The sequence below is a fragment of the Pan paniscus genome, chromosome 13 (assembly GCF_029289425.2).
Source record: "Pan paniscus chromosome 13, NHGRI_mPanPan1-v2.0_pri, whole genome shotgun sequence".
NCBI classification, from domain to species: Eukaryota; Metazoa; Chordata; class Mammalia; order Primates; family Hominidae; genus Pan; species Pan paniscus.
Window position 1 is genome coordinate 21,602,461 of NC_073262.2, and position 21,147 is coordinate 21,623,607.

General features: G+C 42.8%; 1 protein-coding gene across 19 annotated transcripts in view; it reads left to right on the plus strand.

Moving 5' to 3' along the window:
* CFAP221 (cilia and flagella associated protein 221) overlaps nucleotides 1-21,147 on the plus strand; it is a 119,189-nt gene that overhangs the window by 57,821 nt on the left and 40,221 nt on the right. For all 19 annotated transcript variants that reach the window (XM_057301386.1, XM_034953950.2, XM_034953951.3 and 16 more), the window contains 6 exons: nucleotides 2,433-2,553; nucleotides 2,637-2,748; nucleotides 2,942-3,050; nucleotides 6,271-6,358; nucleotides 9,422-9,511; nucleotides 13,388-13,486. In XM_057301386.1, coding sequence (XP_057157369.1) covers nucleotides 2,433-2,553; nucleotides 2,637-2,748; nucleotides 2,942-3,050; nucleotides 6,271-6,358; nucleotides 9,422-9,511; nucleotides 13,388-13,486 — 619 coding nt within the window. The remainder of the gene's footprint in view (nucleotides 1-2,432; nucleotides 2,554-2,636; nucleotides 2,749-2,941; nucleotides 3,051-6,270; nucleotides 6,359-9,421; nucleotides 9,512-13,387; nucleotides 13,487-21,147) is intronic.

Here is a 21,147-nt window from a genome sequence, read left to right on the forward strand (position 1 = left end):
GTCTGTAATCCCAGCTACTTGGGAGGCTGAAGCAGGAGAATCGCTTGAACCTGGGAGGCAGAGGTTGCAGTGAGCTGAGATCACGCCACTGCACTCCAGCCTGGGTGCCAGAGCGAGACATCATCTCAAACAAACAAACAAAAAAGTTGTCACAGTATAAATACCAATCTTAGAAGATTCTGACAATTATTTTGAAAATGATGGGGAAATATCTTGGTTTTCCTCTTCTTTGCGCATGGATACACATCACATATTGACATCATTAAGCATATTACAAGTGGAGTAGCAACCTTATATCAAAATATGAACTCACTCCATGATATCTTAGATATTTATATCATGATTTTTCTTCCTAAAAATTCAAAGCAGCCTAAGTCAACTGTAGGATATTAGTGTGGCCTGCTGAACCCAAATCCTGCAAATAACGATCGTTGAAATCACTCGGGCAACAAACAAGTAGAACTGAACACAAATTTTAAAACTGCTGATTTTTCTGGTGGCACATAAGCAGGTGAGCAAAATGGTGTTTGCCACTTCACATCAGGTGCTACAATACTCAGATGACTTTCTTAAAGACATAACGTGAGTGCGATTTGTATTTGTATATCCTTCCATGGCTGTGCTTTTACATGCACGACAGCATTGTATGACAGAAGCACCATACAAATGCAGGTGTACGCTATTTCTAAATTATTATGTTAGTATCTTATCTGGTATACTCTTGACATTGTCAAGGACTATGTCTTAAGATCTGCATGTCTTTCCGAACTGCAAATAATATTATAACATATAAATTCTATCATGAAGGGAAAAAAACTAGCTGTAGTTCCTGAACAGGAAAAAATACTGGCTGTAGTGCTCTCAGAAATTTTCATAGATTGCTTTCTTCATTTCATTATAGGGTGTGTGATAGACTTACTCATGTCTAAATTTGGCACTGCCAAATTCCACATGTAACTGATTTATCATTTTCTTAGACCTCTTCATTTCCGTCATCAACGTTGAGGATATTGTTTAGGAGGCTGCTTTTTAACGCCCCCAGGTTTAGTTGCTCCCCAATATTTAACAGCAGAGGTGGTGTCAAGGCTCCGCTGAGACAGGGATGCTGAACCTCAGTTCGCTACCTGGCTAAACACCTCACCCTGCACATCAGAGCATGTCGGTGGGTGTGAGTCTCACCAAGGGACAGGTTCTCCCATGCCCTGGGTTGTAAGGATGCTCTTACATGAGAGACGTTAAATTTGAGGTTGCTAACATAAGTTCCATACAATGCAACCAGGCCTGTTCAGTGGGTGGTCAGCAAATACATATTAACTGTCAGAGTGAGTGAATGTTCACCTCTTTTTATCTTATTTTTGTACTGTCATGGAAAACAAGTGTTTATCCTATAAAACAATTGTCCACACATCGTTGCTTAAAGAAATGCTTCCCCTAAGCTATTATGCCAAATTGGTACCGAACAAATAAATTTTAAAATGGTTATTTTCAAAATCATAACTTTGCCTTATGTTGCAGAAAAATATAACTATTTAGATAAAAATAATTTCTAAAAAAAGAAAAAAGAAATGCTTCAAAGGTAGCATTTCTGAATAGAACACAGTTCTACTGCATCTCATAACAGATAACCTGAATAGCTTCTGCGGGCTATTAGCTGCACTATCTCTAACTACCCATGTCCAAAGTCAGTTTCTAATTACAGAAAAGATCCCAAACATTAGTCTGAGTCTCTTTTTGAAACATCTTGCTACAAACAATTGGCATAATCATTCTTTTACTAGGAAGATAAATCAAGGTAAGATTTTTTTAAATGTAATAAATCTAGCTATTGAAAACCAACAGGCTAGAAATTGATTGTGCTAGACCTTGAGAGCATTTTTCAGCATGTCATGTTTTCTGTCAGTATGTTCTTTAAGAATGTAAGGCAATGTAATCCCAGCACTTTGGGAGGCAGAGGCCGGTGGATCACAAGGTCAAGAGATCGAGACCATCCTGGCCAACATGGTGAAACCCCGTCTCTACTAAAAATACAAAAATTAGCTGGGTGTGGTGGTGCACACGTGTAGTCCCAGGTATGCGGGAGGCTGAGGCAGGAGAATCACTTGAACCTGGGAGGCAGAGGTTGCAGTGAGTCATGATCATGCCACTGCACTCCAGCCTGGCAACAGAGTGAGACTCCATCTCAAAAAAAAAAAAAAAAAAAAAAGAATGTAAGGCAAAAAAAACCGTTGGTGGGCAATTTTGATATCGCTGATTATACTCTAATGCACGGACGTCACATTTATTTTAGTAGACCACTGTTGGGGCACACATTTATTTTCAGTTTAGGTATAATAAGGGACTTCAAGTTGTGGTGTTATCAGAAGGAACATAAAACATTAGGAACCTTGAGTTAATGGCTTATTTACTAATCTAACACTTGTTTTAACCTATAGATTAGAAGAGTTTGAAAGGTTGAATACCCTTTCTAAGAAAGTAAACGTTCCTCCAGAAAAAGCAATGATGCATATAAATTTTCACCGACCGCCAGCGAAGCCGAAGCCTCAGAAGTTGAAGGTACGGTGGGCCTTGTCCTTGGTGCGATGAAAGGGTGACAGAGCGGCAGACTAACTGATTTCCCTATTGATTTGGTCTCTTAGGAAATTGAGTACCAGAACCTCAGATTTCCAGTAAATTTATCGAATCCATTTGCTGTGGCAACTGTTTTAAACCAAGAACCAGGAAAATTGAAGATTAAAGAATTAAGAGAAGGTAACCAGTTGATTGGCCATAAAGCAGCCCCTGAGCAGAATATGAAAGAGTTATTGCTGGTCACACTGATTACCTATGAACAACAAAATTCAGTTAGATTGCTGTTAAGCCCCGCCATTAGACATGTGTTTTTCTCTCTGCCCATGATTTTAATCTGATTACTGGTATAAACATTGTCTGCTCCTGCCTTCAGTTTTGGACCAGGGCACTGAAATTTCAAAAACGAGACAGATGAAGGAGGCACTCTTTGAACAGAAAGTCAGACAGGACATTCACGAAGAGATGGAAAATCATCTTAAGTGGTAAATATTGAGCAATTATTTGTATCAAGTGACAGTACAGTTATTTTTAGGTGATGATCTTTTATAAATGAGAGACAGTAAAACGTAATAACCTTTTAGGTACTTTGGAGAATTTAATGATTGTTTCGCTGCCAGTGGTCCTTCAGTAGGAAGCTTCTATTAGGAATAAATATATGTGACCAAACCACGCTGTTTCCCAAGTGTGACCAGTGGCAGGACCAGAGTGAATTGTGGGAGATGCTCCCTGCTCCTGCTGGCCACTGCTGCTGGCACCCCCTCACCCCAGGACAGATCTGGGTGCCTTGGGCACCCCCAATCTCACCCCCATCATCCTCCACCTCACCAGGAGCCCCTGTGCCTTGGGCTGTGTGCCCCAGAGGCCTTCTGGGTAGCCCAGTGGGGTGAGGCTCTGGGGGGCTCCTAATGGAGGTTTTTAAACTGAGATGTGAGAATTCTTGTGCTTCTGTGCCCAAATTAGAAACTGGTTCACAATTTTTTTTTTTTTTACCAGATCAGATATGTACAGATTTAGCTGAAAAGTAAACTCTTTTTTTTGAGAAAGGGTGTCACTCTGTCACCCCAGCTGGAGTGGTCACATAAAAAAGATATGGTCACATAAAAAAGTGCATATAAATGTTCATAGCAGCATTATTCATAATAGTCAAAAAGTGGAAACTACTGAAATGTCCAGTAACTGATAAATGAACAAGCAAAATGTTGCATATCCAAGGTTATGGTTATGCAACATTTGCATATTTCAGTGTTGCATATTTCAGTGTCACATCATGGCCGGCTGCACCCCCAGCCTCCCAGCCTAAAGTGATCCTCCCTCTTCAGCCTCCCAAGTAGCTGGGAGCACAGGTGCATGCCACCATGCCCAGCAATTTTTTTTTTTTTTTTAGAGATAGGGTCTCACTATGTTGCCCAGGTGGGACCCAAACCCCTGGGCTCAAGTATTCTCCTGCTTGACCTCCCAAAGTGCTGAGATTACAGGTACGAGTCCCCATGCCTGAGCTAAAGTAAACTGGGCTGAAAAAGAGACTCTTGGAGAGTGTCATTGAGAGGCTGCCTACTCCATGACCCAGGCTCCACCCTTCCCGACACATGAGAACATGCCCTCACCTGAAGCCCTCTGAAGGTGCCCACCGGGCTGCTCCCCTGTCTCTGGGGAATAGCCCTTGTTTCCATCAGAAATCCCTTCTGCCTCAGCTTAAGTCTATAGTTATGGTCCCGCCTCAGTTAACGGGAAGTACTCCAAGGAACTGAAAATTTTATGTTTATAAACACCTTTTCCCTATTATGAAAAACAGGTAGGTCATCATTGTAGGAAACCTGAAAACATGTTTTTTTACATATAGAGAAGGAAAAAAAAATCACGGTGATGCCCCCAGTCAACAGTGACCAGTGACCACTGTCAGTACTGGTGTTTTTGTTCTTTCTGTGCATCTCTGTATCAGACTTGAAGTCACATCCCAAATCCCTTTCTGAATGCTGTGTTGTTCCTTTAATATTTTTCCCAACTTTTTATGTTGAAAGATCTTAAACTGACATACACTTGACCTCGGTTCACTAATTGTTGACATTATGACACATACACTTCCCCTCACTCCACACGCATGCACACACACACCTGCATGCACCTTTTTCCCCTGAGCCATTTACAGATAAATTGCAAATATCAGGGAGCTTCACCCCAAAATACTTCAGTATGTAGCTCCTAAGAACAAAGACATTCTCCAACATTGTTATAATCACTTCCAAGAGATTTCACACTGATAGAATAATATTATCTAATAATCAGTCTTATGGGCAAATTTAGCCAGTTGTCCCAAAATGTACTGTATACCTAGTCTTTTTAAAAGTATTTATTTTAAATTTTATAAAAATAAAATAGAGACAGGGTTTTGCCACATTGCCCAGGCTGGTCTCAAACTCCTGACCTCAAGCAATCCACTAGCCCTGGCCTCCAAAGTGCTGGGATTACAAGTGTGAGTCACCACACCCGGCCCGTACCTGGTTTGTTTTTGTTTTGTTTTTGAAGAGAGGTGTCCGGGGTCCAGTCAAAGATCATACCATTTGTATTTAGCTTTCATGTCCCTTTAGTCTCCTCTAACCTAAAACAGTTCTCTAGAACATCCTTCCACCTCCACTTTAAAAATCATAACTATTATTTATTTAAGATATGTGCTGGGTTTCGTGATGAATACATTGCATATTCGTTTCTTTAAATTGTGATAAAATTCATCATTTTAACCAGTTTAAAGTATATTGTGCAGAGGTTTTTAGTAAATCCACAATGTTGCATGACCATCACCACTACTCAATCCCAGAACATAGGCATCACTAGAAAAAGAAACCTCATACCCATTATCAATCACTCCCCACTCCCCACCCCCTGGAGCCCCTGGCAACCACAATCTACTTTCAGTCTCTATGGATTTGCCCACTCTGGACATTTCATATAAAGGGAATCACAGAATACATAGTCTTTTGTGACTGGCTTCCTCCACTTAACATGTTTTTAAGATTCATCCACATCATAACATGTGTTAGTACTGCATTCCTTTTTATGGCTGAATAATCTCATTGAATGGATATGCAACATTTTGCTTGTTCATTCATCAGTTACTGGACATTTCAGTAGTTTCCACTTTTTGACTATTATGAATAATGCTGCTATGAACATTTATATGCACTTTTTTATGTGACCATATCTTTTCAGTTCTCTTAGGTACATACCTAGGAGTGGAACTGCTGGGTCATATGGTAACTCTATGTTTAACTTTTTGTGGTGCCACCAAACTGTTTTCCATGGTGGCCAAACCATTTTACATTCCCACTAGCAACATATGAAGGTTTCTCCACTTGCTCAGCAATACCTGTTATTTTCCATTATCATCATCATCATCATCATAGCCATCCCAGTGGGTGTAAAGGGGTGTATTGTTGTGGCTTTGATTTGTATTTCCCTAATGATTTAGAAGGTTGAGCATCCAGATGTTGTTATTCATAACTATTTAAGATAAGCTTAACTTTGTAGAACACATTATTCATCTTAGTTATGTTGCTGAAGCCTCTATAACTTCTCTATCCCATGTGTCTCCTCCAGCATCTCAGGGTTCCTTTTCAGTTTTGGAATATAGTGAAATATTCCATCCTAAAGTTGACTCTGGTATTCTGATGGGTTCTGGACACAGTTGTTTTTTTTTTTTCTCCCCAGGCAGGTGCACCTTGGTAAAGATCCTATGTCTTTTAAACTTAAAAAAGAGCTTACTGAAGAGTGGCAAAAAGCATGTGCCAAGTATAAGGTCAGAGTTACTGCTAATTTGCTATCATTTGTTTCGCTAGATGTTTTTAAATTCCTACTATATGCAAGATGCCAGGTGGAGGAAAACCCACAGTTAAGCTGGGAGTGGGAAAGGCTGATGACAAGTAAATTGTCAACCATAAATCAAGACTGGCTATAAATGTCACCAGAGACCTATACTAAGTTTTGTGGGGATTCAGAAGCCAGAGAGGAGAGAGAATTCATCTGATTGGGATGCTTCCTGGAAGACATTGTATAATTTTTTGAAAAGTAGCAAAGAGGACAAAGGCATTCACATGGAGGGAATGGCTCAAATTCGAGCTGGAATTTTGGGTTGGGGTCCCCTGTCCCATGATCTACAGAGCATGAAGACAAAAGAGACCCAAAGTTGGTAACCAGGACCCACATCAGAGACAGATGCAAATGATAGTCCCAAGTCAGAGACCCTCAAAGGGGCTGAGCAGAAAAAGGGAAAGTGGGCTGAGGGGAGTGGGACCACACCTGGGGTGCCAAGATAGCCCCTGTAGGTTCAGGGATGGGAACTGTGGGACTGTGCAGCACCCATGGCCTCACCATGCTTTGAAGATGGTTGTTACCTACACACAGGTGCAGAGAACACTGAGGACAAGTCCACAGTGGCTAAAACACAGGATACACATGGGCCAGAGGAGACAGGAGTCTGCTGGGGCTCTGTGTCTGAATTTAATTGGTAGGACTTGCAGAATGATCACATATTATATTAATTGGCTCAGACTGCCTAACAAAGTACCACAGGCTGGGTGGCTTAACACAGCAGAAATTTATCTTCTCATAGTTCTGGAGGCTGGAAGTCCAAAATCAAGTTCTCAGCATGGTTGATTCCTTCTGAGAGCCATGAGTGAAGGATCCATTCCAGACCTCTCTCCTTGGCTTATCGGTGGCCACCTTCTCCTCATATCTTCATGTGGTCTTCCTCTTGTCTGTGTCCTAATCTCCTCTGATATAAGGACACCAGTCATTTTGGATTAAGACCGACTCTCACAGCCTCATTTTAACTTGGTCACTTCTTTAAAGACTCCATTTCTAAATACCATCACATGCTGAGTTCTAGGGGTTAAGGCTTCAATACAGGAATTTCGAAGGGACACAATTCAACCCATAACACAGATTTTTGAGCTGGGGAATGTGAGGTTCAGGTAGACTGACTTGGCAGCAGTGGATGGGAGGGATTGGGGAAAAACATTTCGTGTCAGATATGAATATGTTTCTCATAGAGAATGTACTTTTCTTTCTAGATTTGGAGTCCAACTAGATATTTAAATAAATTTGTCTTATTTTTCTTCATTTTTCATAAGACAAACAAAAGAATATAAAATCGTTACATTGGTAAATCTTTGCATTTAGGAAAAGCACATATTAGATGTGCATTTAAATTTAGTTCCACGTGGTCAGATTCTTTGCATGCTTTCTTAAAAACAAAACATCAAGTATTGTCTGTCAACCCAACAGTGGAATGCTGTTTTCTAACCTTTTTAAAGGTGAAGTTGGCACAGACATGCCCAGATCAGTCATTGTGGGCATTGAGGCTGTGGCTGCGGGCAGTGACAGCCAAGGAGCAGTCCCATCCTTAGCATGGCTCCTGGGGCAAGGAGGATGAGCAGGCAGCCCAGACGCCCTGGAATATGGGAGATCAAACGTCTCAGGGACCCCATTCTGTGTGTCCAGGGGATTTTATCTGAGAGCTGAGTCCTGGCAGGTGACCCAGTGGCACGGAACTCCTGGAGGCCCCAGGCATGTGGTGGAAACAAAGAGGAGAAATGATGGGGGAAGGAAGGAGTTGGCCTCAGAGTGAGATGGCACAGCCTTCAAGGATGATGAGCTTTTACTCATCATCAAGTCAGCAGTGTCTCAATAAAGATATAATAAATCTCCCTTGCCATTATTCTAGCTAGTGATCTATTTGCCAGTCCCTTCTTTATATTGCCTATTTTATTTTACTCCTAATGCTGGTGGGGGTCTGGGTCTCCCCATGAAATCTGTACTTTGAACTTAATGTGTTCAGTCTCAAACTCAACTTCCCAATATGTGCCAATCAGAGCTAGGCAGCTCACCACCCTGGTGACAATAACACACCTCTCTTATTTCTGAGTAGGGTGTTAATGTGATGATCAGAATAGATTTATTCCAAATAAGTCTTTTAAAATTTTTATAAACAGTATACTTAAGAGCCAAGCTGGTTTTTGAAGTTACCCAACAAGCAATTAATAGAACACACAGATAGGCAAAAACTAACACCATCTGCGGAGTACGCAGTCCCCTTTCCCACCTGGGCAGACACATATAGACACTGAACCCAGCCCAGCCAGCCTACCCCAGGAGTCACTGTTGGCTCCTGGGAATAAGAAAAAGGGCCCAGGCGTCATCAGGGAAGCAGGCAGGTGAAGGAAGGAGAGCAGTCTGGGGTCACTCACCTCCAGGGAACCGCAGGTTGCTTTCCAGCCCAGGAAGACCTGTCAGCTTCCACCACCCAGGAAAAGGGAGGAATCCCCACATGCCTTCCTTAAAACCTGACACCTGGATAATCGACTCTGAGGAGCTTAAAACTTTACAGAGATGTTAAATGTCTTTTTAATGAAATTTGTATAGTCCCATAGTTACAGTGTCCTAAAATTCTTTCTATGAATGTTAAGTGTCTTGGAAATAATTTCCAAAGACACTATCTTTTAGTTATAAAAAGAAGGTATCTACTTGGGAGGCTGAGGCAGGAGAATGGCGTGAACCCGGGAGGCGGAGCTTGCAGTGAGCCGAGATTGTGCCACTGCACTCCAGCCTGGGTGACAGAGCGAGACACCGTCAAAAAAAAAAAAAAAAAAGAAGGTATCGAATCTGTGCTTCGATAAGAGCTCCCTATGTTTAAACAGTGTAATCATACTGATCTTTTTTACCCACTTGTGTTTCACCACTTCCAATGGGAACGTCATGGGTGGATTTGGCCAATTGCTTAATGGGTTTCTACAAGTTTTAAAGACAAATTGTTTTACGCATTTATATTCAACTTAAATTATTTTGATGATTAAAAACCCAGCTAGACAGAGGAGATCCTATTTTGGATGAGGAATTTCAGCGACTTAAAACAGAAGTTAGCCATAAACGGGTCGTTCGCAATCAAGAAGAGGTGGGTAACTTTCCTTTATTTAGAATCTGATTATTGGCAGCTCTTTAAATGCTTATTTTTTTAAATGCTAAACAATTTTATAGAAATCCTTTACCAAGAGATATTTAATACTTTTTAATTTGCATACATTTTCAGAATGTTACCATGTTTTTGCAAGTAAAGCATCAAAACTTGTAATTCATGTTTCTCTTGAAATGAACAGCACTACATACTTTGGCCACTCCTTTTCATCCCACTACTTTCTCATTTTAGATCTCCTTTTTTGTTTTCCTTCATTCTCCAAGCCCCTGTTCACAGGTCCTCAAGGTGGGTCCCTTGGCCTCTATTCATTATCCTCCTTCCCTTGGTAGAAAGGATACAAAGTCAGAAGTCAGAAGCCAGAGTCCTAGTTACAACTCTATGACAGATTTGGGACCTTGGCAAGCCTCTTGGCTGTGGTGCCTTACTGTTCTCAAATCTAAAATGAGTACTGTGGCCCCATCCACCTGATTATCTCTGTCTTGTAATATTAGTTCATTGTCACACTGCTATGAAGAAATACCCAAGGCTTGGTAATTTATAAAGGAAAAAGGTTTAATTGACTCATAGTTCTGAATGGCTGGAGAAGCCTCAGGAAACTTACAATCATGGCAGAAGAAGAAGCAAATACTTCCTTCTTTACATGGTGGCAGGAATGAGGAGAATGAAAACCAAGCCAAGGGGGAAGCTCCTTATAAAACCATCAGATCTTGTGAAAACTAAGTCACTATCATGAGAACAGGATGGGGGAAACTGCCCCCATGATTCAGTTATCTCTACCTGGTCCCTCCCATGACATGGGGATTATGGGAACTACAATTCAAGATGAGATTTAGATGGGGACATGGCCAAACCATATCATTCTGCCCCTGGCCCCTCCCAAGTCTCATGTCCTCACAATTTAAAACACAATCATGCCCTTCTATGAGGGTCATGTCTTGAATTATGGAAACTACAATTCAAGACTGGATTTGGGTGGGAACACAGCCAAACCATATCATTCCACCACTGGTCCCCCAAATCTCATGTCCTCACAATTTAAAACACAATCATGCCCTTCCAACAGTCCCCCAAAGCCTTAACTTATTCCAGCATTAACTCAAAAGTCTCAGTCCAAAGTCCTATCTGAGACAGGGCAAGTCCCTTCCACCTATGAGCCTGTAAAATCAAAAGCAAGTTAGTTACTTCCTAGATACAATGGGGGTACAGGCATTGGGTAAATATACCTATTCCAAATGGGAGAAATTGGCCAAAACAAAGGGGCTACAGGCCCCATGCAAGTCAGAAATTCAATAGGGCAGTCATTAAACCTTAAAGATCCAAAATTATCTCCTTTGACTCCATGTCTCACATCCACGTCATGCTGATGCAAGGGATGGGCTCCCATAGCCTTGGACTGCTTTGCTCCTGTGGCTTTGCAGGGTACAGCCTCCCTCCCAGCTGCTTTCACAGACTGGCATTGAGTGTCTGTGGCTTTCCCAGGTGCACAGTGCAAGCTGTCAGTGGATCTACCATTCTGGGGTCTGGAGGATGGTGGCCCTCTTCTTACAGCTCCAGTAGGCAGTGCCCCAGTGGGGATTCCGTGTGGGGGCTCCAACCCTACATTTCCCTTTGTACTGCTCTAGCAGAGGTTCTACATGAGGGCTCTACTCCTGCAACGAACTTCTGCCTGCACATCCAGGTGTTTCCATACATCCTCTGAAATCCAGACAGAGTTTCCCAAACCTCATTTCTGGACTTCTGTGCACCCACAGGCTCAACACCATGTGGAAGCTGCCAAGGTTTGGGGCTTTCACCCTCTGCAGCCATGGCCTGAGCTGTACCTTGGCCCCTTTTAGTTATGGCTGGGACACAGGGCACTGAATCCCAAGACTGCATAAAGCAGCAAGGCCCTGGGCCCAGCCCACAAAACCATTTTTCCCTCCTAGGTCTCTAGACCTGTGATGGGAGGGGCTGCCATGAAGACCTCTGACATGTCCTGGAGACATTTTCCCCATTGTCTTAGTGATTAACATTTGGCACCTCATTACTTATGTAAATTTCTGCAGCTGCCTTGAATTTCTTCTCAGAAAATGGATTTTTCTTTTCTATTACATCATCATGCTGCTAATTTTCCAAACTTTTATGCTCTGCTTCCCTTTTAAGCATAAGTTCAATTCCAAACCATATCTTCGTGAATACATAAAACTGAATGCTTTTGACAGCACCCAAGTCACCTCTTGAACACTCTGCTCTTTAGAAATTACTTCTGCCAGATACCTAAATCATCTCTCTCAAGGTCAAAGTTCCACAGATCTCTAGGGCAGGGGCAAAATGCCCCCAGTCTCTTTGCTAAAACAAAGAAAGAGTCACCTTCATTCCAGTTCCCAACAAGTTCCTCATCTCCACCTGAGACCACCTCAGCCTGGACTTCATTGTCCATATTACAATCAGCATTTTGGGCAAAGCCATTCAACAAGTCTCTAGGAAGCTCCAAACTTTCCCACATTTTCCTTCTTCTTCTGAGCCCTGCAAACTGTTCCAATCTCTGCTTGTTACCCAGTTCCAAAGTTGCTTCCACATTTTCGAGTATTTTTATAGTAGCACCCCACTCCTGGTACCAATTTAGTGTATTAATTAGTTTTCACTCTGCTATGAAGAAATACCTGAGGCTGGGTAATTTATAAAGGAAAGAGGTTTAATTGACTCACAGTTCCACATGGTTGGGGAGGCCTCAGGAAACTTACAATCATAGCAGAAGGAGACACAAACACATCCTTCTTCTCATGGCTGCAGAAGCAAGAAGAATGAGAACCAAGTGAAGGGAGAAGCCCCTTACAAAAACCATCAGGTCTCTTGAGAACTAACTCACTATCACGAGAACAGGATGGGGAAAACTGCCCTCATGATTCAATTATCTCTATCTGGTCCCTCCCACAACACCTGGGGATAATGAGAACTACAATTCAAGATGAGATTTGGGTGGGGACACAGCCAAACCATATCACTGGTTAAAAGTCCAACTTTTAATTTTAACGATGATAAAATTCTAATCTCCCACCTCCATCATTCTCACTTTTCTTTGCTAGGTTTGCCATATCTGAATTATTTTTACCACATTTCTCCCTGCCCTCCTCCTCACTAGGTTTATTCTGGCCACAAAGTCTTGCCAATGGCTCTTCCATGGGCCATATCAGAGTCCAACCTTTGGGTGTCCCCCATGACTAATCCAACAGGTTTTTCTGTCTGTATAACTGATCTTCTTCCCTCTCCTCTGCAGCTCATGGCATAAGCCAAAGTAAGACTGATTCCCTTCTGCTGTCTCTTTTTATATAATTTCCTTATTCAAGAACCTACAGTGCCTCAGACTCTGGCCAGCCTCACTATACCCGCAGACACTCTTTCCTCCTTATTCATTTACTAACTTAGATACACTGGTGCCCAGGACATGCAGGCACATGTGGGACAATACATGTGTCAGCGCTGGGCATGCAGGGCTGAGTAAAGTAGTCCTTCCCAGCCAGGGGATCTCACAGCCCACGCCTTTCAATTCTGGATGCACTGTCAGCACCACCACATGGGATTGGTGACTTTATTCTTCCTCAAAGTCACATGTGTTTGCTTGAGCTTTCCTAACTAGACTATAAGTTTCTTAAAACCCTAATCTTGTCTTCCACTTTCGGCCCCCAACTCAAGAAGTGTTCCTTATAATGCTGTGTACACTAAAAGTGCTTAATAAATAAGCACTTTTGCTCACTAAGCAATACAACAAATAAGTAACAACTTGATTTGGGATCAAACTCGAAAATGTATTTATTAGATGTTTATGACAGGAGTTAAAATTTAAATGTAAGATGTGCCTATATTTTATATTCACAGAAAATCAAGGAATTTCATCCTACTTTTGATCCACTCATTAATAACACTTGGCTCAGCAGGTCCAGGGCACAAAAACGGTTTCAACAAGTAGCACGCAAGGTAAGTCTCAGCACCAGCTGGAAATGTTGATTTGTTTACTCATCAGCATAAGGAAATCAAGCAATGGTGGTTTGATAACACCTTTATTGAGATACGATTTACACACCATAAAATTCACCCTTGTAAAATATACGTCAGTCATTTTTAGTATATTTATAGAGCTGGGCAGCCATCACCCCTGTCTAATTTTAGAACATTTTTATCACCTCAAAAGGAAACTTGGTGCCATTTTCAGTCACTCTCCACTCCCTCCTCCCCACAGCCCCTGGCAACCAATAATCTACTTTCTGTCTCTACGGATTTGCCTTTTCTGGGCATTTCATATAAATGGAATCATACAATATGCAGCCTTTTAAAAAATCAATTTATAAATTTATAATTGACACATAATAGTTGTACATATTTGTGGGGCACAGTGTAATGTTTCAATGCATGTATACATTATATAAGAATCAAATCAAGATAATTACCATATCCATCACTTTAAACATTCAATACATGGCTTTTGGTAACTGCTTCTTTCATATAACTTATTTCGTAGGCTTGTACATATTTTAGCATGTATCAATACTTCATTCTTTTTATGGCTGAATAATATTCCATTGTATGGATAGACCACATTTTCTTTACCCATTCATCAGTTGATGAAAGTTTCAGTTGTTTTCACCTTTTGGCTATTATGAGTAAAAATGGGATATTGATCAGTTACTTCTAGGGAGAACAATTGAGAATGTCTGAGGGATCGTACCTCTAGCATCCAGGCTTAATGCATGCCTTTCAGAGTTGCCATCTCCCTTCTGTGGCTTCCTCACCCTCATGCTGGTCCTCCAGTGGCTTCCTGTTACCAGGATAAAACGAAGACTTCTGAGCCTCATATGCCAGTAAAGGGTGTCATGTGACCCCTGCTCTGGCCACAGCCACACCCCTCTAGCAGCCACTGTCCTCTCGTTGTCCCAGTCTGGTCTGCCACACACATCGTACTCATTCCCTGCTACTACCCCTGTGAACCTGCTCTCAGCTCTGACTATAGTGCCTCCCCAGCTCTGCTCCATGGGACTGCACCTGTCCTTTGGGCCAGCCTGAGTCCACTTTTCCTACAAGAGGCTGTCTTTGTGCACTTTAGTATTTAGGGATCTCCTCGGTGCCATGTGCTTCTTGTGCTGCCTGTAAATCTCTCATCTCTGTCACTTGTGTGTGACTTCCCTGGTGGGCAGGGCCACACTTGAAGCCAGGGAGAGCAGTGGATAAAGCCTGGGCTGTGGAGCAGACTGCCTGCACTAGTTCCTGGTGCTGCTTCCTTGCACTTTCTGATCCTGGACAAGTTATATAACCACTGTGCCTTAGTTTCCTCACCTGAACACTGAGGAGAATAATGAGACCTGTCTCAAAGTGTTGTTGTGAGGATCAAATGAATGAATATATATAAGGGACTTCAAACGTTGTGTTACAGCTTGTCTTCCTGGCAGTCTTCTCAGCCTGGACTTGTGGCAGTCTAGGTAGAGGAAGGCAGAGATCACTGCCTTGGGGACCTACTCACCAGCTTCCAAGGCCCCATGACCCTCACCTATTTACCAGCCTCCAAGGCCCAAGAGCCAGTGTCCCTGGTAAGGCTTTCCCTGGGTGGTCTCTGCATATGTGCAAACAGAGTCCACCATGACATGCTCAGGGCAGGGAGGACAGTGGTAAGAAGAGGCAGCACAAAGCTGTGCTCCCAGGGAGGAAAGCACAGCCATTGACAATAGAAAAACAACAGCAAGAGACTGGCCAGACTGGCTTGTTGCTAATGGGACCACCTTGGTCCTTCTGCACTGAGCCTTCCAGCCTGAAAAAGGGTATCAGCAATGATGGGCTTTGTTCTGAGTGATGGCTCAGCCAGTTCCAAAGCAAGCCCTGTCAGTTCTATGTGCCAATGTGTCGCCAGCCAATGCTTTGCCTAATCTCCTCAACTACAGCCACAGACCAGGCTCCCAGCATCTCTCGCCTGGACCATGACCACAGGCTCCCCTACATCCAGTGCCACGTGGCAGCCAGAGTTGTGTTTGCAAAACTAAAAGGTGACAGTGTCTCTCCCCTGCTGAAACCCTCCGAAGATGTTCTGTAACCGTTGAAATAAAATACACAATTTTTATCAAGGCTACCAGGTCACATTGGATTTCTCTGTCCTTTAAACATGTCTCCTTTGTTCCGGCATCAGGACCTCTGCACTGGCTACCTCCTCTGCTCAGAACTCTCTTGCCAACATCTTTCCATTGTTGTCCTCTCACCATTCAAGCCTTGCATCACATCTCACCTCTGCAGAGGCCTTCCCTCATTATCCTTGCGTAAGTGGGCAGGCATCCCACCTCCAGCCCCTCCGGTCATGGCCTCAGGCATTATCCTCTTATTTTCTTCAGGGTATTTATCTTGGTTTTTTCTCTTGGTATTTATTGTCATCCCACTTTGCCTCCTATACACACGTGGAATATCAGCTCCTTGTGGGCAGGACATTTATTTGCTCCTTACTGTATCTCCAGTGCCTTGCACAGGACAGGGCACTGAGTAGCCACTTTATAATATTTGTTAAATAAAAGAGCCATTTGGGCTGGCAATATGGCCGAATAGGAACAGCTCCTGTCTGCAGCTCCCAGTGAGACCAATGCAGAAGGCAGGTGATTTCTGCATTTCCAACTGAGATACTTGGCCCATCTCACTGGGACTGTTTAGACAGTGGGTACAGCCCATGGAGGGTGAGCCAAAGCAGGGTGGGGCATCACCTCACCCAGGAAATGCAAGGGGTTGGGGAACTCCCTCCCCTAGCCAAGGGAAGCCATGAGGGACTGTGCCATGAGGAACGGTGCACTCCAGCCCGGATACTACACTTTTCCCATGGTCTTCACAACCCGCAGACCAGGAGATTCCTTCGGGTGCCTACACCACCAGAGCTCTAGGTTTCAAGCACAAAACTGGGTGGCCATTTGGGCAGACACCAAGCCAGCTGCAGAAGTTTTTTTCATACCCCAGTGGTGCCTAGAATGCCAGTGAGACAGAACCACTCACTCCCCTGGAAAGGGGACTGAAGCCAGGGAGCCAAGTCATCTAGCTCGGCGAATCCCACCCCCATGGAGCCCAGCAAGCTAAGATCCATTGGCTTGAAATTCTCGCTGCCAGCACAGCAGTCTGAAGTCCACCAGGGACACTTGAGCTTGGTGGGGGGAGGGGCGTCTGCCATTACTGAGGCTTGAGTAGGCGATTTTCCCCTCACAGTGTAAACAAAGCCACCAGCAAGTTCAAAATGGGCGGAGCCCACTGTAGCTCCGCAAAACCACGGTAGCCAGACTGCCTCTCTAGATTCCTCCTCTCTGGGCAGGGCATCTCTGAAAGAAAGGCAGCAGCCCCAGTCAGGGCCTTACAGATAAGACTCCCACTCCCTGGGACAGAGCACCTGGGGAAAGGGGCAGCTTTGGTGCAGCTTCAGCAGACTTAAACATTCCTGCCTGCTGGCTCTGAAGAGAGCAGCAAATCTCCCAGCGCAGTGCTCAAGCTCTGCTAAGGGACAGACTGCCTCCTGAAGTGGGTCTCTGATCCCTGTGCCTCCTGACTGGGAGACACCTCCCAGCAGGGGTCTACAGATACCTCATACGGGAGAGCTCCAGCTGGCATCTGGTGGGTGCCCCTCTGGGATGAAGCTTCCAGAGGAAGAAACAGGCAGCAATCTTTGCTGTTCTGCAGCCTCTGCTGGTGATACCCAGGCAAACAGGGTCTGGAGTGGACCTCCAGCAAACTCCAGCAGACCTGCAGCAGAGGGGCCTGACTATTAGAAGGAAAACTAACAAACAGAAAGGAATAGCATCAACATCAACAAGAAGGATTTCCAAACAATAACCCCATCCGAAGGTCACCAACATCCAAGACCAAAGGTAGATAAATCCACGAAGATGAGGAAAAACCAGTGCAAAAAGGCTGAAAATTCCAAAAACCAGAATACCTCTTCTCCTCCAAAGGATCACAATTCCTCGACAGCAAGGGAACAAAACTGGATGGAGAATGAGTTTGACAAATTGACAGAATTAGGCCTCAGAAGGTGGGTAATAACAAACTCCTCCAAGCTAAAGGAGCATGTACCAACCCAATGAAAGAAAGCTAAGAACCTTGAAAAAAGGTTAGAGGAATTGCTAATTAGAATAACCAGTTTAGAGAAGAACATAAATAACCTGATAGAGCTGAAAAACACAGCACGAGAACTTCATGAAGAATACACAACTATCAAGAGCCAAATCGATCAAGTGGAAGAAAGGATATCAGAGATTGAAGATCAACTTGATGAAATAAAGCGTGAAGACAAGATTAGAGAAAAAAGAATGAAAAGGAATGAACAAAGCCCCCAAGAAATGTGGGACTATATGAAAAGACCAAACCTACATTTGACTGGTGTACCTAAAAGTGATGGGGAGAATGGAACCAAGTTGGAAAACACTCTTCAGGATATTATCTAGGAGAACTTCCCCAACCTAGCAAGACAGGCCAATATTCAAATTCAGGAAATACAGAGAACACCACAAAGATACTCCTCGAGAAGAGCAACCCCAAGACACGTAATCATCAGATTCACCAAGGTTAAAATGAAGGAAAAAATGTTAAGGGTAGCCAGAGAGAAAGGTCATGTTACCCACAAAGGAAAGCCCATCAGATCAACAGCGGACCTCTCTGCAGAAACCCTACAAGACAGAAGAGAGTGGGGGCCAATATTCAACATTCTCACAGAAAAGCATTTTCAACCCACAATTTCATATCCAGCCAAACTAAGCTTCATAAGTGAAGGAGAAATAAAATCCTTTACAGACAAGCAAATGCTGAGAGATTTTGTCACCACCAGGCCAGCCTTACAAGAGCTCCTGAAGGAAGCACTAAATTTGGAAAGGAAAATCCGGTAACAGCCACTGCAAAAAACATACCAAATTGTAAAGACCATCAACACTATGAGGAAACTGCATCAATTAATGGGCAAAACAACCAACTAGCATCATAATGACAGGATCCAATTCACACATAACAATATTAATCTTAAATGTAAACAGGTTAAGTGCCCCAATTAAAAGATACAGACTGGCAAATTGGATAGAGAGTCAAGACCCATCAGTGTGCTGTATTCAGGAGACCCATCTCACATGCAGAGACACACATAGGCTCAAAATAAAGGGATGGAGGAATATTTACCCAGCAAATGGAAAGTTAAAAAAAAAAAAAAGCAGGGGTTGGCTGGGCATGGTGGCTCATGCCTGTAATCCCAGCACATTGGGAGGTCAAGGCAGGCGGATCACCTGAGGTCGGGAGTTCGAGACCACTCTGACCAACATGGAGAAACCCCATCTCTACTAAAAATTCAAAAATTAGCCGGGTGTGCTTGTGCATGCCTGGAATCCCAGCTACTCGGGAGGCTGAGGCAAGAAAATCGCTTGAACCCAGGAGGCGGAGACTGTGGTGAGCTGAGATCGTGCCATCGCACTCCAGCCTGGGCAACAAGAGTGAAACTCTGTCAAAAGAAAAAAAAAAAGAAAAAAGTAGGGGTTGCAATCCTAGGCTCTGATAAAACAGACTTTAAACCAACAAAGATCAAAAAAGACAAAGAAGGGCATGGTAAAGGGATCAACACAACAAGAAGAGTTAACCATCCTAAATATATATGCACCCAATACAGGAGCACACAGATTCATAAAGCAAGTTCTCAGAGACCTACAAAGTGACTCAGACTCCCACACAATAATAGTGGGAGACTTTAACGCCCCATTTTCAATATTAGAAAGATCAATGGGACAGAAAATTAACAAGGATATTCAGGATTTGAACTCAGCTCTGGACCAAGTGGACCTAATAAACATCTACGGAACTCTCCACCCCAAATCAACAAAATACACATTCTTCTCAGCACCACATTGCACTTATTCTAAAAGTGACCACATAATTGGGAGTAAAACACTCCTCAGCAAATGCAAAAGAACAGAAATCATAACAGTCTCTCAGACGACAGTGCAATCAAATTAGAACTCAGGATTAAGAAACTTACTCAAAACCACACAACTACATGGAAACTGAACAACCTGCTCCTGAATGACTACTGGGTAAATAACGAAATGAAGACAGAAATAAATAAGTTATTTGAAACCAATGAGAACAAAGACACAACATACCAGAATCTCTGGGACACAGCTGAAGTAATGTTTAGTGGGAAATTTATAGCACTAGATGCCCACAGGAGAAAGCAGGAAAGAACTAAAATCGACACCCTAACAGTACAGTGAAAAGAACTAGAGAAGCTAGCAGCAGACAAAAAAATAACTAAGATCGGAGCAGAACTGAAGGAGATAGAGACACAAAGAACCCTTCAAAAAATCAATGAATCCAAGAGCTGGTTTTTTGAAAAGGTTAACAAAATAGATAGACTGCTAGCCGGACTAATACAGAAGAAAAGAGAGAAGAATCAAATAGACACAATAAAAAATTATAAAGAGGTTATCACCACTGATCCCACAGAAATACAAACTACCATCAGAGAATACTATAAACATCTCTATGCAAATCAACTAGAAAATCTAGAATAAATGGATAAATTCCTGGACACATACACCCTCCCAAGACTAAATCAGGAAGAAGCCAAATCCCTGAATAGACCAATAACAAGTTCTGAAATTGAGACAGTAATTAATAGCCTACCAACCAAAAAAAAGCCCAGGACCAGACAGATTCACAGCCGAATTATACCAGAGTTACAAAGAGGAGCTGGTACCATTCCTTCTGAAACTATTCCAAACCATAGAAAAAGAGGGACTCCTCCCTAACTCATTTTATGAGGACAGCATCATCCTGATACCAAAACCTGACAGAGACACAACAAAAAAAGAAAATTTCAGGCCAATATCCCTGATGAATATTGATTCAAAAATCCTCAATAAAATACTGGCAAACCAAATCCAGGAGCACATCAAAAAGGTTATCCATCACGATCAAGTCAGCTTCATCCCTGGGATGCAAGGCTGCTTCAACATATGCAAATCAATAAACATAATCCGTCACATAAACAGAACCAATGACAAAAACCACATGATTGTCTTAATAGATGCAGAAAAAGCCTTTGATAAAATTGAACACCCCTTCATGCTCAAAACTCTCAATAAACTAGGTATTGATGGAACGTATCTCAGAATAATAAGAACTATTTATGACAAACCCACAGCGAATATCATACTGAATGGGCAAAAGCTGGAAGCATTCTCTTTGAAAACTGGCACAAGACAAGGATGCCCTCTCTCACCACTCCTATTCAACATAGTGTTGGAAGTTCTGGCCAGGGCAATCACACAAGAGAAAGAAAGAAAGGGTATTCAAATAGGAAGAGAGGAAGTAAAATTGTCTCTTTGCAGATGACATGATTGTATATTTAGAAAACCCCATTGTCTCAGCCCCAAATCTCCTTAAGCTGATAAGCAACTTCACCAAAGTCTCAGGATACAAAATCAATATGCAAAAATCACAAGCATTCCTATACACCAATAATAGACAAACAGAGAAACAAATCATGAGTGAACTCCCATTCACAATTGCAACAAAGAGAATAAAATACCTAGGAATACAACTTACAAGGGATATGAAGGACCTCTTCAAGGAGAACTACAAACCACTGCTCAAGG